Source organism: Primulina eburnea, chromosome 8 (genome assembly GCF_022965805.1).
Source record: "Primulina eburnea isolate SZY01 chromosome 8, ASM2296580v1, whole genome shotgun sequence".
NCBI lineage: Eukaryota > Viridiplantae > Streptophyta > Magnoliopsida > Lamiales > Gesneriaceae > Primulina > Primulina eburnea.
In genome coordinates this window covers 40,362,996-40,381,431 of record NC_133108.1, presented here as the reverse complement: position 1 = coordinate 40,381,431, position 18,436 = coordinate 40,362,996, and the positions used below count along the sequence as shown (strand labels likewise).

General features: G+C 35.3%; 2 protein-coding genes across 2 annotated transcripts; one reads left to right on the top strand and one right to left on the bottom strand.

Moving 5' to 3' along the window:
• Window positions 1–818: 818 nt before the first annotated feature.
• LOC140837979 (syntaxin-121-like) lies at window positions 819–2,142 on the top strand. The gene has a single exon (XM_073204063.1). The coding sequence runs from the start codon at window positions 964–966 to the stop codon at window positions 1,870–1,872; it is 909 nt and encodes a 302-aa protein (XP_073060164.1). The 5' UTR covers window positions 819–963; the 3' UTR covers window positions 1,873–2,142.
• A 629-nt stretch (window positions 2,143–2,771) lies between these two features.
• Window positions 2,772–18,307, bottom strand: LOC140839742 (uncharacterized). The gene is made up of 28 exons (XM_073206670.1): window positions 18,074–18,307; window positions 17,905–17,999; window positions 17,173–17,272; window positions 16,785–16,889; window positions 16,455–16,617; window positions 15,159–15,279; window positions 15,020–15,082; window positions 14,854–14,934; window positions 14,654–14,745; window positions 14,399–14,549; window positions 13,394–13,480; window positions 12,669–12,785; window positions 12,467–12,595; window positions 12,284–12,381; window positions 12,088–12,211; window positions 11,429–11,536; window positions 11,116–11,257; window positions 10,168–10,278; window positions 9,899–9,962; window positions 9,591–9,666; window positions 7,970–8,152; window positions 7,741–7,851; window positions 5,650–5,811; window positions 5,403–5,561; window positions 4,914–5,147; window positions 4,253–4,423; window positions 3,677–3,786; window positions 2,772–3,545 (listed from the first exon to the last, which is right to left on the bottom strand). The coding sequence occupies exons 1-28, from the start codon at window positions 18,234–18,236 to the stop codon at window positions 3,005–3,007; spliced, it is 3,861 nt and encodes a 1,286-aa protein (XP_073062771.1). The 5' UTR covers window positions 18,237–18,307; the 3' UTR covers window positions 2,772–3,004.
• Between the last annotated feature and the right edge of the window lie 129 nt (window positions 18,308–18,436).

Sequence of the window (18,436 nt, the reverse complement as noted above, 5' to 3'; positions counted from 1 at the left end):
ATGCTTTAATTAATTCAGCACGCCCTCTTATTTACAATTCAAAAATATTATTGGAACATAGATCCGAAATAAATACCTAAAATTGCATGAGTAAGTCTTATGTGATATCGTCTCACAGATATTAATCTGTGAGACGGGTCAACCATATCGATATTCACAATAAAAAGTAATACTCTTAGCATAAAATGTAATATTTTTTTATGGATGACCAAAATAATAGATCTGTTTCACAAATACGACTCGTGAGACCGTCTCATACGAGTTTTTGCCAAATTGCAGATGTTCATTGATCGGATAGTAATAAAATCCTAGAGGTATATGTTTACTAAAGTTTCAACCTCTCGCAAAAAACATCAGAAAACTAGTTAAAGTAGTGTTTATAGTTACTAAAAAAAGCTATTTATATATTTTGGCTTAAAATAACAAGTTTTGGGTGTTTCTTAAATCCAAATTCTGCGTTAGCTGCTGCTGGTGATGAGATACTGATTCCGCTTCTACGAAAGTAATTATTATACATGTTTTCACACACTATTCACTTTGATTTTCTCACTTGGTTATGATTTATAAATTTAATCAATTCTTTAAAAGCAGAAACTGCTGCAACAACAGTCTAAATGTGTCTTTGAAGATCTCTCGTATTTGTATCCATTTTAGACTCCTTTTCTGTATAATATCGTAAAAAAATAGTTAAATATGAAATATGAAATGGGTGACATAGACAAGGCAGATGGAACATTCTATGCAACTTGAGGTCTTACCTGGTATATTTCTAAGAAACTAACGGGCAGGCGCGTTCATTTGACAAGTCTTATTTCTATCCCATTCAACCTGCCGAATTTTACCATATTTTTCAACATATTATGCTATTAATAATTCACGTTCAAATCGATTCGTATGTCAATCTAGTTATCACATATACAGCTTCAGATCATAAGCTGAAAGAAGAATTGATAAAGAGAAATCATGAATGATCTACTATCAAGATCATTTTCTCGGGGAGAAAACCATTCCCCGACGCAGAATTCCCATACCATAGAGATGAGCGGCTCCGCCGAAACAGGTGGTGAAAACCTGGACAGTTTCTTCCAGGACGTGCAGGTAATCAAAGACCAGCTCCAGGACCTGGAGACCCTTTACGTCCAGCTCCAGACCGGGCACGAGCAAAGCAAGACCATGCACAACGCTGGAGCCATAAAGAGCCTCCGATCACGGATGGATTCCGATGTTTCTGCTACTCTAAAAACTGCGAAACTCATTAAACTCGGCCTGGAAGAGTTGGACCGCTCCAACACTGCCAACCGCAGCGTACCTGGATCTGGCCCTGGAAGCTCATCAGACCGGACTCGAACTTCTGTCGTCAATGGCTTGAGGAAAAAGCTCCAGGGAACCATGAATAAGTTCAATGAACTGAGACAGAAAATGGGTTCCGAGTATAGAGAGACGGTGCAGCGGAGATACTACACAGTGACTGGGGAAAACCCGGATGAGAAAATCTTGGATAGATTGATAGAGACAGGCGAGAGCGAGAATTTTCTGCAGAAAGCGATACAGCAACAGGGAAGAGGGCAGGTATTGGATACTATAATGGAGATTCAAGAGAGGCATGATGCGGTAAAGGAAATAGAGAGGAACTTGAGGGAATTGCACCAAGTATTCTTGGATATGGCGGTTTTAGTGCAGAGCCAGGGGGAGCAGCTAGATGATATCGAGAGTCAGGTGAATAGGGCTAATTCCTATGTCAGGGGGGCTGCCAAGCAGCTTGAGGTAGCCAGGAAGCATCAAAAGAATACTAGGAAATGGGCTTGTTTCGGGATTTTGCTCTTGTTGATTATTATCTTGATCGTCGTTCTCTCTCTTCGACCATGGAAGTGATCCACTACCTCGGATATTGATTGTCATTCCATCACATGATTCATATATTCGCCAGCAATTAATATGTTTGTATATGTTTTTTTTTGGTTTGAAAAGTGTACGTATTTTCTTACGGGTTACTCCGGGTAGCAATTGGGCGAGGCTCACAAACCCAGTACTTGTGAATTTGTTGGCAGTAAGAGAGAGATGCTTATAAGATGGCTACTTTATGCATCGCTTATACGTATTGTTGATTTGTTATAAAAACGTAACTAACACGAATAATGAGTATATTTTTGCTTTGAAATACCGAAGCGAACAAGTCAAACATAGCGATACATCAACGAATATAAACCATCATTGACTATGGATTGGATCATTGAGATACAGCTGCTGCAGGAATCTCCTATTGTGCAAGAATATACACAAGAAACAGAAGAAAAACTTTAAAAAGAAAACACTGATAAAAGGACGCTTTCCAACTATTCGTTCCTTCTTTTCCCCGTCTTACATTCCTCACAAAAATTTAAATACAAGATTGTGATGAAGCATTTTAGGATGTTTGCAGTATGAGCTCTTTTGACAACAGCACGCTTTATAGCGACTTCTTAGGTACAAGAACTGTGTTCTCCTGGAAGAAGCATCGGCGGGCTAATATGGCCCTTAATCTCACGTAAAAGAAACATTGAATATACGTGTAGATTATAAAAGAAATTGACGTAAAACTTCTCCGCCACAATGAGTACAATGAGAATAGCGAGAGTCATTTAAAATTCATTTATCAAATTTTGCTCATGCAAAAGAACGACATCATAATATTCCAGGACCATATTAAAAACAAAAGAATTCAAAAATGGGTAAAATTTGTTTCTCAGAAGAGATAAAGGAGAAAAACGCCGACATTGGTCCACAAAACAGTGTACAAAACGTCCAGATGGGTTAAAAATGAAAAAATTACAGGTTGTTCAGCTGTAACTGGCTTAGTCTGAGTACCCCAAGTTGATAGCATTAGTCAGCCAATTCTTATTCAATTTTGTATTTCTAAATTCTATCTTGCTACAATAATACATGGAATCATCGTGATTTATAAGTTGCAAGTAGAAAACCACAGAAAATAATTCACATTTTCAAATTAGGAACTTACAAGAAAATATCATTCTTTTCGCAGCACCGTGATATGATAAGAATGCCCCTGGCAAGTACCAGATGACACTCGTGACTTGTTCGCATCATCTCCTTTACCAGCAGCCGGTAAAAGATTCCAGTGCAATGAGTAATTCGATAAATCATATGTACCGGGAGAAAATACACTGATCTGGAGAGGAACTTCTGTGGTAGACATTGGGTCAAGGTTGAAGTGAGTTGAAGTTGATCCTGACCAAATGAAAGGTGAAATGCTCTCGGGCAACATGGTCTTGCTAGCTCGAGTTCCCATTACATCAGATGTTCCTTTGACGTCACTAGAATGAGATATATTGTACCAACCCAATTCATTTCCAGAAACTGAAGCAGAATTGCTGAGTGTGTTTATGGGAGGTGTAGAATTGTGGGTGGTGAGCCGAACTGATACATTATCCTCCGAGGAGTTGTGCACGGTAAATTTAAGATTTATTTCACATAAAGCAGCAGAAAAGTCATGCCTCACTATCTGGGGGCCATTCATTAGCCATGATATTGGGCTTGTACGAGCAATTCTGTAGCATAGACAGAAACAAGAGCAGTGAATAAAGAAGATAAGCATTAAGAAGGCAAAAAATATGGCTTCAAAGTTGCTGGAAACATCGTTATTCATCAGCAAGAATTGACTCTAGAGAAATGGACGAACCTGCAATGGCATGTGTGGTAAGTGAAAATTTCTTTGGACCTTGATACCCCTGGATCGCAATCACTTTGTGACTCAGTAATCAAGATGAAGTCGACTGTGTTTTGATGATCCTAATCCATGCCAAAAGGAAAAAACAACAGTGAAATTCCTGTTATAAGAAAAAGATGGGAGTATAAACGAAAACAGAAGATTCACATTTTTCAACAAAGATCAACAAAAGCATTTATTGATGGCTTCAGTCAATCACGTGGTTTCATTTTGTATCCCTAATATTACAGTCACATACTGTCCACAAAACCAAAATAAAAAGAAAAAAAGAGGCACTTATTTCACATTCTATTTTGTGCCAGCAGATATTAAATGATAATACAAAATATTCACCCATGCCACTTAGCCATTCAATTTGAGATGGAATGAGCATGGATGAGCAAACCGTTTTTTTCAATCCGGAACATCTCATTCATGTTACGTATATTTAAAAAGCTCATCACTAACAATTTAACAGAGGATGAACAAAAGTATGTCAATGCCAACTGCCAATTCAGCAGGACAATAGAAAGCAAAGGCAGGGTAAACCTGGTCTGGTCTTTTCTGGTGTATTCTTTCATAACGGTGAAATATGTTAAAAGGCGATATCGACATATCATACAACTGTTTAGAATCCCTAGCACAGAGTTTTACATCTGTCCTTGCTGAAGTGGAAAGAGAAGATATATCGTCTTCACCAGTCACTCCTGTCTGGGATTTCTGCATCCAAAAAAAACTTAATACAATAACTCTAGAAAGATAACAAAAAAAATTAAAAAAATTTGAGAAGGTGCTTATACGGGTTAACATTATCAGCATAGTATTACAGTATATATCATTATTAAAAAAAATTAATTAAAAAGAAGGAAGAAGAAGAAAAAAATTGCACCCAGCTCCAGTCTGGAGTCAACTGCCCAGATTTGACACAATAATGATTTAAGATTGGAAACACCTGTAGCAAATCCTCTCGAGGTAAAAAGTATGTGGGCAACTCACATGACTAATTTCCAAAATGCTTCAAGCTACTATCCATTTGGTGTCTAAATTTATGATATGGCATGTAAAAATTAGCTAAAATAATAATTTGACATACGCCAGCAGACTAAAGATTCTGAAACTTGACAGGCACAAAGCAGTAAACCCAACAAGAATATTATCAAAAGGAATCTCCACGAATCATTTCAAGAAAACATCCAACTTTGATACAAACCTTTAGCGTGAAAAAGCATGACAAAGCCTGTCCAGCCATTAAGAAATCCAAAGGAAAGCCAGAATCTGTTGATTGAAGTAGCGTGAGTTCCCACTGGTATCCAACACATGATAATTGGTGAACTTGGAAACTCTCTGAAGTGGTTCTATTGATAATATCCATCCGCACAAGGAACTCATGCAATCTGGAAGGAGAAGGGCTGAGTTGGAATGTCACTTCCAGAGATGGAAGTACCTACAAATTTTCAGATGACGAGAAAGGAGAAAATTAATGATAGATGTGCTGTCGGAGATATCTACCTTTACCAATACATCCCAATTTCAATTGGCTAATGAATGAACTAGCACCAAGTAGGTTTCCTTATATTGATTGATGAGTCATACCAAATGATCAACAAGAATGCTGTCTGATATTCAATTAAGTTTTGCATGCTACTAATAGAGCTTAAAATACAGCCACAATAAGATCGTACTTCTTTTCAGTGCATACCTCCAAATTGTAATGCATCCTTAAAGTTCGATATATTATAAGAGTTGATTTATCTTCCATCTCATAGTAAATGGTTATGTACAGCGAAACATTTCCAGCTACAGCAGCCCTAAACCAAAGGGGCCACCTTAATGGCTTTTCCCAACAAATTGGTTCAATCTGCGAAAAAAAGAGTTGAAATGTGAAAACGAAATACAATGAATATGTTGACATTGCACATGAAAAATAAAAGGTAGAGCCCAATGACCTCAGGGAACACAAATACACTATTTGTATATTTCTCAGTATCCAGATAAGTCAAATTTTGTGAATCTGCTTGTTTTTCAAGACAAGTTGGAAATTCTTGCTTTATAACTTCCTGATCTGCAACGTTAATAAATCTTGGATGATTGACCCGCACTTTCAAATTCTGCCAAAAGAGAGAACATCAGAAAAAGTAAACAAAGGTAATATTCCCTCAATCCAGTGCAGGTGGATGTCACCATATAAACAAATTAACCAGGGCATACCAACAAACAATTGTTTACCTCCTCCAATACCTGGAGCAAATGGAGAGATTATAAGGTAGTAACTAATCAAACCCTCATGAAAACAGAGATAAGATCTGGTTTTGACAAGCACCAGGAGCTCAACAACAACGAAAAATCAGTATAGAAGAGGTAATTTTTTTTAACATTTTGGGAAACAAAGAATTCATATCCTAAAAATGAACTCGTGTGATTGCGTGGAAGGAAGCAATACACTCTGGAATGGATAATCATTCTGCAACAATCATCATTAATATCAGATTTTGCACATCTGATCATTTCACTGAAGTCAAAACAGCTTGTGAGTGTGATATGTCACACTACCCACCGTACAAAGCATGAGTTTAAATGTAAAATGTACCACACAATCCATAAATGAAAACAATCCACCATATGAAAAACATGACATTAGAATGTTTTCCATGTACAAGTGTGGCACAGCATAAATCTAATCTAAGGCCCAGTTTGGTAGGTATTATTAAGGTTGGATTATTATTTATTTAGTAATCTTATGTTTGCTTTCATTTATAAATTTGACATTGACTATGTGTAGGACAACTTTTACTGTTTGCCTTGGAGAATGAATCCATGCATTCAAGATGGATAATATTTATCCGGCTACACTCAAAAAGAATAATGACCAAAATAGCCCTTAATGTGAATTAAAAAATTGCAAGTGGGTCTTGTACACACGCCATCGTCCCTATTTCTTCTGAAGAATTGTACTTACATTGGACTTACATTGGATGATTTATTCACCGTACAAAAAAATTGTGAATAAATTATGTTTGAATAATAAATTGAATTCGTGACCATAGTAGGAAAAAATTCGAATTTGAGACACAATCTTTTATCTATTTTCATAATAGCATTGAAATACAAAAAAATCGATGCGTGAAACATGACTCAGACAAGAAATTAACAGGGAAACAAAACTAAAAAAATTAAATGAACGTAAACATATAAAAAAAAATGAACGATGCTTGTAGATATAAATTCTGAGATCACCTGTAAAAACAATTTATCAGAATAACATGGAGAGCGTTTGATTTTGGCAAACAGGGAGTAGGTTGGAGAGAAAGTGAACAGTTATGGGAAATAATTTAAAATAAAATATTAAAGGGTATTTTGGTAATAAATAAGTTTGTCATGATTTTATCACTCTTCTTAAATTCACACCACACATGATATTATATATCTCTCAAATTACATTTTTATCCTATCAAACATTTATCAATCAAATTATCAATCATTCAATTATCACATCCTAAAAACCAAGTGAACCCTAAGAGTATTAAAAAGAGTTAGTTGAAAAAGAATAAAATAATAAATAACATGACACTGGCAGGGACAAAGCTAGAAATTTTGGCTGAGGGGTGCGAATTTTTTTCCCAAAATAATTAAAATATAAATATATTGTTTTCACATTTACTCACAAAAATAATATTTATTTGACAAATTTATAAGAATTTTTAATAAAAAAATAATCTTAATTTAATATAATTAAAATTTAAATTTAAATTTTAAAATTATAAACTATTGGTTCAAAATAAATAATTGAAAAGGAAAAGAAAAGACTAGAACAACAAAATTTATAATTCTTCATCTACAACAAATTACAAGTAATCAGTACTATCTTCAAAAAACTGTTTCTTAAATATGAATCAGTTTTCATTTTCATAATACTTATAATCAGGGGAAGATCTTATGCAAGGGCAAAGTCGAGCATTTGATCGGCCAACACTTTTTACTTAAAGACAAGAATACAAATGACTAAAAAAAGCAAAAAAGAAAAAGAAAAACAACAATACCTTTACGGATATTTTTGATGGATTTCTTATCTCTAAAGTAAGGCAACGAACGTCCCCCGCATAAACTATTTTAGGTAAATTGTCAACGACGCCTTCAAGTCTGGGTAGGCTCTGGATATCAAACAAGTTTAAGCAGATAAGTAGAATACAAGGAATTTGTAACCATTCGACTATCCAGAATCAAGTAAATATAAATTATGCCACTCCAACAAAACAACAAAGCCAGTACCTTTATCACAAGGAACTTCAGGCTTCCTTTGATTGATTGCTTTGGTTTCCTTTTCCCCTTAACTTTATTTCTAATAGCATCTGAATCAAAGTTACAAACTCCAACCACTGAACCAGAGAGTTTCCACCTAACACCAACTACTTTTAGGGTGCCTTCGGCTTTGGGAGTGACTCTTAGCTGAACCTGAATATCAAAGAAAAAGAGTGTGAGAGAACATTTATAATTCCATTAAACAACAGATCAACCTGAAGAAACTAATTGGAGTACTTATTACATAGACAAAATACTATGCATCAACGAATGAGAAGAGTGGTGATAAACACGGGACATAGTTAGAAGGATATATTTAGAACTATCAGATATATATTTCTTCGTTCTCTAATAGCTAAATCATTTGCACCAAGAGATAATTTGATTGCGGACATATTCTTACTTTGGTCCTTAGTTCATGCATCAACTATCAACACAACTATTTCTAGACACTTAATTAGACTCGACCTAGGTTGTATTGGAAACATGAACTGAAACCGAATCCGTCTCTAAAAGCGAAACTGTTTTTGGGCTTCACATTCAAAACTGTAACTGGAAACCTAGGAGTTATGATTCGGTTCCAGTTCCCAAAAATAAAAATACAAAGAAACCAAAATCATGTGAAAACATAATCAGGACCCTAAATTATAAAATTTTAAGATATTATAGTGCATACAAACTACTTAATTTATATAAGTAAACTATATAATTTATAGCTAACATTTAACCTATACTTTTATTTATTTTAAATTTTAATTTTCAATAAAAATTAAATATTCATAATATTTTGTAATAAATCATTAAATAATTAACTTCAATTAGTTTTATCATATGATGAATGGTATTATTATTCTTTTCTTGTCCGTTGAAGGTTTTAAAAAATAAAATTTAGTTCAAATTGGTTCAAACCGTTAACTAAACCAGAACTGGAACCGAAACCATATCCAAACAGTTCAGTTACAGTTTCAGCTTTACTTGAAAGTGGAAGCGTAGTTAGGGATTGGAAGTTCGTATTGTATTGATTTATTTGTTGTACTTCCTTCTATTCCGCGGATCACTAATCCGCTTAATATGTAAAAGATTTCAAATTTTAATAAAATATTAGTTTTCTATCAAAAAAAAAAAGAAAGTGGAAGCATCGGTTTTTTAACCATGGTCCAACCTAACTTAATTCCTCTCCTTGTTACTTTGATATTTAGCCGAGGTTTATTGGGACAAGGCTAATTTTTAAACATGCAACCTAGCCAACCCCAACAAATTTGAGGAAAGGCTTTAACAGTGATGAGTATTCCTGGGAGGGCAAGGAATGAAGATAATGCTTTCTGTTATTCAGTGTTTTTGTACACTCTTTTCATGAAAGTATGGATTTCCTTTTCTTTTTTTGTTTGTACTTTGAAATCTGATGTTCTCAGACCAAAACCAGGTTATTATGTTGGATATTCGCCGAAGACTCAGAGATTTTACATAAGACATCCAAATAGGGATAGAATATCAATAAACGTAAGATGGAGTAAATGAGTACATATTAGTATAAGACGAGAAATATTGAAATAATAAAAAAAATCTACGTTTTATTATTAGCAAAGCTCACCGATATAGTTTCACCACCTTGCATCAAAATGTCAACTTCAGATAAAGTAAAGAAAGATGTGTCTAAGCTCTCATCCCTGCATTGGACAAGGAACATATTATCAGCAATAGTCACACATAGCATGCGCACGGTAAAACCAGGAAAAACCATAATTTTTGCAGGGGCAGTTATAAATATAACCCTACAGTGTGTTTTATTTTGGAAGCTAGGCATGTATCGAAATACATGGGAGATGCCTAATTTTCAAAAGAAACACACACAGAGATATCAAAAACCAAAAGATCCAAATCTTTGCATCACTGACATACCCACTAGTTGATACGGCTCTCATTTCCAAGGCATTCCCATAGTCAATTAAAGTGCTACTTGAATCTGCATTATTCAAAATAGGCCCGCAGTAGTTATGCTAATGATTCTTGTCAACTTTAACTTCAATATAAAGACTTAAGACGGAAGAATATACAAATCTATGAGGAGAGGCACTCACTCATATCAACTAATACATATAAGAAAGGTCCTGGGAAAATAGAAACTGAACATTGATTTGCAGTAAGAAAATTACTAAAAGAAAAGTTACCTGATTCAGTTTCATTAGATTCTGCTGAATACTCGCATACTAGTGAAACATTTGAAATGGATAGAGGGATTTGAAGTGGGTTTCTCAAATTCACATCCACCTTTATTGACTCTGAAAAGTCATGGAAACAATATGAAATGTTGGCAAGCACTCCACAGAGTGAACATATCAACAACAATAGAAGACAACTATCGGTACATACTATCAAATCGTTGCATGAGCCATGAAATAATGAATGTGTTGCAATAAGAAAAGAAAAAACAAATTAAGTTTGTGCAGCTAAAAACAATACATGCTCCAGAAAAAAGTTAGCTGAATGACAAAAGTTAGCTGAAAACATGCAAAGATTTTAAGCAGTAAATCTCCTACTCTGGACTCCCAGGCTCAGAACCAAGAATTTTTGGTGGATGGAAGTCTGGATTCGGGTAGTGATCATGTGTAAGAATTTTAAGATAGCAAATTTCTGATTAAGAAATAAAGATAAGTGGTTAAGTTTGTCAACAATGACCAGATAACACAATTTCTATCTATAAGTGAATATGTAAGACATATTCACCATCTTCATAGGGGCTTCCAAAGTGCTGCAAAGAATTCTAAAACCAAGCGCTTGGCATAGGCAAACCTCACGAAAAATAATCATGAACTCGGAGATATACCTATAAAAAACCATGTTATCTATGATTTCTGCAAGACAGAAGCATTCGTAAACATAGCCTCAGGCTCAGGTATTAGTCTGAGGACAAATTACATTAAACTAAAAAGGAAGTATGCACAACCATAAATTTGCTACGTCCTGGAAATTATTACAGTAAGATCCAACAAAGTCATGTCATCAATCCTATTACAAACTAAACATTGTCCCCAGTATCGGTGGAATATGTGCAGCGAAGTTTGACCCAATATATCCAACACTCTGCAACTAGAGCATAATATCAACTTCATTCATACCTCCAGAAACACATACATTTGATTTCTCGTAATTCTTTGGTATGACCTTTGGTTGTGACTCCAACCAGTTAGTCCTCATAACTGACGATGACGGAATTATGTCCTCTTCCAAAGACTGCCATAAACTTTCTTCAATATTTGCCTAAAGGTAAGGAAATTGGGACTGCAAGCATCAATAAAAGAACATACTCCAAGAAACAGATAGAAATCAAGATTGGATGACACTATAAATCATAATACTATGTTGAAAGCAAAACCCTCCAAGTAACCCCACCACCAGCTTGTTATTAAGGAAAACTGCAAACTAACTTACCGCTGCAGTTGATGCAAAAGTTCGATGATCTTCAAAAACAACTTTAGTTAAAGGAAAGTTTATGACAGGTAACTGAAGCCTGAAAATCTCAAATGCTTTCCCAGTTTCCTACAATGAAACAAGTAAAAGAAAGATATCACTGACGTTTAATTAACATTAAAGTAAATATGAGCATGAAGGAAGAACACAAGGGTGCATTTAAATTTCTTGAGTTGGCTAAGAAGAGGATTAAGCAACAAACACCCAAATTTCCGATTTTAAACAACTTGCTGAATACACTTTTCATTAACTCAGCTTTCGTACCATTGTGAGAAAGGAACTGGATAACACATGAAAGTTTAACAGTAAAATAACAGGTAACTGTTGACGTATAATTTCAAGTGGCAGCAATGACTAAAAATTAGTATTTTTCGCTGAGCGTGAATAGGATGGATGCAATGGCCTAAACTTTATCTACAGGAGTATTATCATTATCAGTTGCAGATGCGACAAAACAAACTACTTTTTAATAGGTTGTCAAATTATGATAAAATTTGGGATTAAACCCCATGAGGTGATTACCAACTAGCAACAGGAAAAAAAAGGAAGAAAAGGAAACAGGTACAACAAAATGAAAGAGAAACAGTTTAAGAGAACAAATGCAATTTAGCAGCAGACACCTGAATAACTTGAAAAAAGCCCCTCAAAAATAACTCTTGAGTCGCCCTGGGTTGATGACTACATGCCAGGACCTCTAACATATGTTTAACAGCCTCACCAAAATTTCCAAGAAATGCATACCACCTGAAACATGAATGAAGCATGGAAGAATAGAAAATCTATAATTTACCAATCAAGATTAGAGAGCTTCCTTACTTTCCAATATGGAAATGAACATGATCCCTAATGTGCACCCATGCAGTGCCTTTGAAGACAGAAAGGGCACCTTTGTATGTTCTGATTGCGTGTTTTATCTGATCAAGGACAAGCCAACATCTTTTTCAGATCATTACAAAAACCATGAATTATAAATTGCATACTTGTTTAAGAAACCATCACCTGACCACATTTCTTGTAGAGATCTCCCGAAAGAACAAGATGAAATCCATATTTTCGTAACATGGTTGGTGTGGACAGCAAGTAGCAGTAGGATGCTTGCTCAAGCATCACAGCTGAGTGCAGGGGTTCCTAAAATATTATGTGCTTCAGGAAGATATTTTACAATCTCTTATCAGTTCAACCATCAAATCATGGGCATTACCTCACCAGAGATACGAAAATAGACACCTGCAGCATCCTTATACTGACCCCTAGCCTTTAACATTTCTGCCCACCAAAGGCCACAACGTGTCGCATTTGTCATGCCAGATGGGATTTTCTGAATTAAAAGATTTAATCTAATCAAAAATTTCAGATTCTTGATAACCAAAGAACATGTGATAACATGGACCTTGTAGATCTACTTATGTTATCACTTAAATCAGCCTAGACATCGTTTAACACCATCAATGCGTCAAAATAAAGACTGCAAAAAGAAGTTAAGCATATAAACCAGCAGAGCTCAGATTTCAGATCAAGAAGTTCAGATCTCCACCCAACACAATTCCAAGAGGCTACAGTTACCACCTGAATCCAAAAATCTACAAATTGACAATCGTTTGATGTTGAGAACAAAATTCTATATTTACGTCCAACGTCCAGGTCAGAAATCTGGTGAAGTAAAATGACATGATAAACTACCACTAGAACTGTCACAAAGCAAGATCCACCAATCCGTAGGCTGAATATTCTAGTGACAAGTTAAAAAAGTTTTCTTGTGTGAACATGCAATATTCCACACGTTTTCTTACATGAACCTGAGTAGAATAATGGAACCCCAAGAAAAATCTTAATTTTGTTTGCAAGTGGAAAAGAGGGGAATTTTATACATAACTTCAAAACATCTCTATCAAAAACCAAAATGCAGCAAATTAAGCTTATAAATACCAAATAAGCGCTAAAAGCAATTTCCATGCAGTACTCCGCATCTTTTCTCGACTGATCCAACATAAAACAACATAAACCCATCATTTCCTGTAAAAGCATTGAAAGACAAAAATTAATACATTATAGAAAGAAGAGAACAGACAAGTGCATAATTTAGTCACTGTTATAGTTGATGTAGAGTATATAGGAGGCTATAATCTCATATTTGCAGCATTAAAACAAAAAAATAATCCAAAAAATGAAATTGTTCATGAAACTGCTCATGGAACAAACAAAGCAAACTTCTCCATGCAAAGAGTTTCTGAGCAATGCTCAATTATTACCAAATAAAATTGTGCAACTTTAAATATGACGGTTTGAAAACACGCCTTCCAAAAAAAAATTAATCTTGGCAGATTAAACAAAGATACGAGGAAAGCCCATTCAAAATCTAGATCTGTTAACAAAATGTTTGTTAAGAAAAGCGATGTTGCTCCTCAATAGTCCTTTCTAACAAACTTGATGCTACCATGCAGTACTCTGCCATCAGTGAGTAAAGCGTAAAAAATTGCTTCATTACAGCTGAAACCCCATCATATGATGAACATTCTAAATTGTTGTTCTTTTCAGACATCTTGGAACATCAAACACACCAATCCAATCCTGTTCTTGAATCCGTAAAATGGTCTGTCTTAGCTACTATTTTCTTTCTTCTGTGGAAGTACTAATTGACCAGTGGAAAAAAATAAAATGAAATTCATGGGGTCAAGCAATATATTTTCAAAAAAATAATGTAATAGCAGAACAAGTATCCAACAAATAGAATCTATTTAAAAAGAAAACTTTCTAACATGGATTGAAACCAAAATAGAGCATAAAGCTTCTAATCAAGTATGTGACAAATAAAACAAGACAAGACAATATAAAAATGTAATATAGGGCCCAGTAGATGGACAAATATATGATCCCGGAACTTCCACCTAAAAGAAGCAGATAAATGATTACGAAACAGAAGCAAAGAAGTACCTGAACACCAGCAAAGCGCCTCCATGCTTTGTCAAGCTTGTAGTCCGTAGAAATAAGTCGATAGTTTGACAAAGCAAGTTCGTAATCTTGTAACATGAAAGCATAGTCACCCAAAACTCGTATCTGAGATTCTATGGAGCTAAAAGTGTACCTTCAGCAGCGATTAAACAAACCAAATAAAGCTAAGGGAAATGGAAAAGGCAGCATTCATACGCCCAATCATATATAAGGCAATAATTTGAAAATTAAATATACATTGGCCCATGCTCGTCTGGTGGATCTTCTTTCCCTTTTCTCCACCACAAGTTTTTAATTTGATTTCTAAATCCTTTCCTTGTAACTGAAACCTGGTGTAATAGAGAATAGATTGCAGAACAAGAGCAAAGATGACAATAATTTGATATTGAGCCAAACTAATCACGAGTGCAAAGTATCTCACTGTGAGATGAATATACCTGCTGATTAAGAACCCGTATTTTTAGTTCCATGAGAGGAATGATGTGCTTAGAAGAGAGATCTTGCACTGTATTTCTCAACTGAAGAGTTCAAACCAAAAAAATGGCTGATCCACTACTTTTACAGATAATAATTCCACAAAGAAACATTAGCCAGGTGAAGTACCTCTCTTATATCATCCAAATTAAGGAAGCCACCAAACTGTTGTTTAGGTGAAGTATGATTTTTCTGTATGCCAGCAAATTTAACTATAAGAGAGGCGAGAAGGGAAGAAATAAATGTCAATTTTCAGAATTTTTCTCACATAATATGCCCATGGATTTTCTTGATGTTCTTCTAAGCCATCCGGAGACGAGTTAATACACAACAAACGACAATCATTCACACCAAATGTACTCCTCATTTCAGTCAAAATACCGGTAGCTCTGTAGGGAAAAACATGAAGACCAAAAACCCTTATTTTGTAGATAAAGCTTAACTGCAGATAAAAAGTGAAGTAGCCTGAGACCATAGACAAGTTCCGGATAACGTTGAAAAAGGATCAGGTACCCAATATTGTCCTTCTTTTAGAACTTTCTCAATAGACTTCGATATTCTAAGAATTATTTGGTTTACATTATTGGCCTTGACACCATTTACTAAACCACACTACTCAGTATACCATCACAAAAAATATTCACGTTTGAGATAAGATAATAGCAGTACAGTTTTCAATTCAACCTAAGTGAGTTCAATTTCAACCAATCGGAAGTTGATAGTAAATTCCATGCAATTAATAATTGGGCTGATAAAACCGTGCTAACCTGGGAGTCATCACAAATATGTTTTCAAGGAAATAGTCCTTTAAGTAAGTAAATAGTGGTTAAATAAAGAACGTCAAGTATGGGAATGCCTTACAGGGGATAGAGCATCCATTTAATAATAAGTTTAAATTTAATCTATCCTTGAGGAAGAAAAAGTCCTCGCGACCGAGCAAAAAGTTATAAATGATCACCAACGCCTAAGATAAAGCAAATGAAAAAACTGAATTTCACAATTATTAGATACAATCTTTTGATAGTCAACTAATTATACTAGATCCAAGTTGAACTATGATGCTTACACAGTTTATCTCTGCACTTTCAAAATAATTCCAGCTGACTCCTAGTTCACTCAGTGATTCCCACTTTCAGGTGCTATGCGTTCATATAATTTCCTTCCCTTATACATTGACACTTATATGTTAGCTAAATTTAGTCTCGGATATTTGATTAGAAAAAGAACTTACATTATAATGTCTCAGTGTTTCAATTAAAAGTAAATTCAAACCATTGCAGATTCATCATTACCGACACTTTAGACACAAAGGCCAACAAGAGTATATTGCAAATGCAAGAAATCTGTCATATTAACCAAAAGATATTTGAATAGATTTACTGCTTCTTTGAAGTACCCACCTTCCTTGTGTTAAATGCAAACAAGAACATTAAATAATAAATTGTGTTTCACAAAATTCATCCAAAACAAGTCTATTCAATTATGGATATAAAAATATTTCGATGCTGTTCATGCACTCCCTGTGTGATACAAAAGAACAAAAGGGGAGTAGGTTGAGTTATACTTCTCTAGCATGCCAGCGTCATTATCATGCACCAACAAGAAATACTTCAAAATATTTGGATCCATGGCACCATCATTAAGGAGAGACGGCAACTGATTCGTGTTGAAGAGGTCAACGAATTTGTCAATGGGATCTTTATCCTTGGAAGAGACAACCACAAGGCCTATTCGCATGGGCACAAAAGGCAGAAAGATAAGCAAACATTTGAGCAAGAACCTCTAGCATTTAAAGGCAGCCCAGCTAGTTTTTCAACAGAGCAAAGTGAAAAATGTACAAGAAAACACAATGTTGAGCACTATGTAAAATGAACCAGAAATTATACAAACTTACATGCCACGGGATGATCAAAAGCTTCGTGTTCTGAAAATGAGACTGTATCTACTAGCTCTTTATTGAATATTCGAAACCATGATGGCACAAACTCCAGCTCAGAAGCTGTACAATTCATTCAACTTTTTAATATCAAATGCATTGTTTTACCTTTTCAAATAACAGATTGTATCACTCAAAAACCTCAAAGGTAGATATATCAAATTTCAGCGTCTAATAATAATAGACAACTTAACATCAGACTCCAATAAGTAAAGTTTCTACAAAATTGTCAAGTGTAAAATGCATAATCACAGGCACACATCCAGGCTGCATCCATCAACTCGTTTTCTTTTGGCTTAGATGCAAAAGGATTTCCAGTGTTCAAGTTACAGGGTTTACAACTTACTTGGTGCTGCATTCCCAATTTCTGGTGGGTCTGAGGACAGCCCAGAAATATATTTATCTCCCTCCTGAGTGATTACTTGTTTTAACCTCTCTTTAGCAACCTGGGTGGGAAATTATCAGATTAGAAAGCAAAGGTGGGAATCATCAAACCATCTCATATAGCATCCATACCACAACACCCAAATTGACTTATTAACGATGAAAGTAAGAGAGGAGTGATGTAATGTTATTTTCAATACAATAGCTCAAGCCTCAAGCATCCCAAAGGAATCATGATACAGTGTACCAGCCGAGTTATAACGTTGTCACATAAGATAACTCAGACCATAAAATGGAATCAATATCACATATTTGTTAAGAAACCCCAAATAGCTTAAAGATTCACCATGAAGCATCTATCTGAATGACCCAGGAATCTGGGAATACCCGCTTATGCTCATATAGCCTTGAACCTCAAATTATTGCCAAACAATTAAGACGCAAACAGCTCTACATGGAATGCGATTTAATTTCTATTAAGAACAGGGCCCAAAACACCATCAAATTTATGTCCTTCAAATTATATGTTATCCTGTACTATATAGCTTCATATGATCTACAAGGGAAAAAAAATGTTTACCACGAAATGTACATTACGAAAGACAGTGCTCAAAAAACAAAAAAAAAGTCTTTCCATTTCGTAGAATCTGATAACCGAGCCAATGCGAGATAAAGACTATCAAAGTAAATGTACCTCGATATTTGGCTGCCGTATTTCGGAAGCATAAAAAAATCTCAATTTGAATCTTCTTAGCCTGTAAGGTTGATCACTAGCTGTCCTCACTGGCACTGAACATCGACACATGAAATAAATCAGTAAATCCAATTCCACAATTCAGCACTCAAAGCTTCGTGGACTGTACCATCGATGTTATTGAATTTGCAGAAAGGGTTTAGCATTTCAATGAAGGAGAGTCCATTCCGGCGGCAGGACTCCTCCACGAGCGGCGTTCGAAGGACCATGACCGCCGGAGTGATCTGGTCCAATAGCATCCTTCCAAGCGTGGTGTTTGCTGGATCCATCATCCTTCCAGGATTCGACCCGATTTACAGGTGACCCGGTGTCTTCAAATGGAACCAACAAAGCAAGATTTTGATACGTCTTTCAAATTTTGGTCGCAGAAGGCAAATTGCGAGAATGAAGGCACGCAGATGAAGAGGCGGTCATATTTGGGCTTCTCACAGGCCCATTATTGACTGTCAAAACACATAAGGCCCAACTATCG

Bases quoted from the DNA above. Each gene is read 5' to 3' on its own strand.
- LOC140839742 (XM_073206670.1), bottom strand. From the start codon at position 18,236: ATGATGGATCCAGCAAACACCACGCTTGGAAGGATGCTATTGGACCAG. The intron at 12,786-13,393 runs GTATTTATAAGC...CTTTTAATTCAG, and splicing joins TTGCTTTTAGCGCTTATTTG to AAAATCCCATCTGGCATGAC. The intron at 4,424-4,913 runs GTTTGTATCAAA...TTTTGGATGCAG, and splicing joins CATGCTTTTTCACGCTAAAG to AAATCCCAGACAGGAGTGAC.
- LOC140837979 (XM_073204063.1), top strand. From the start codon at position 964: ATGAATGATCTACTATCAAGATCATTTTCTCGGGGAGAAAACCATTCC.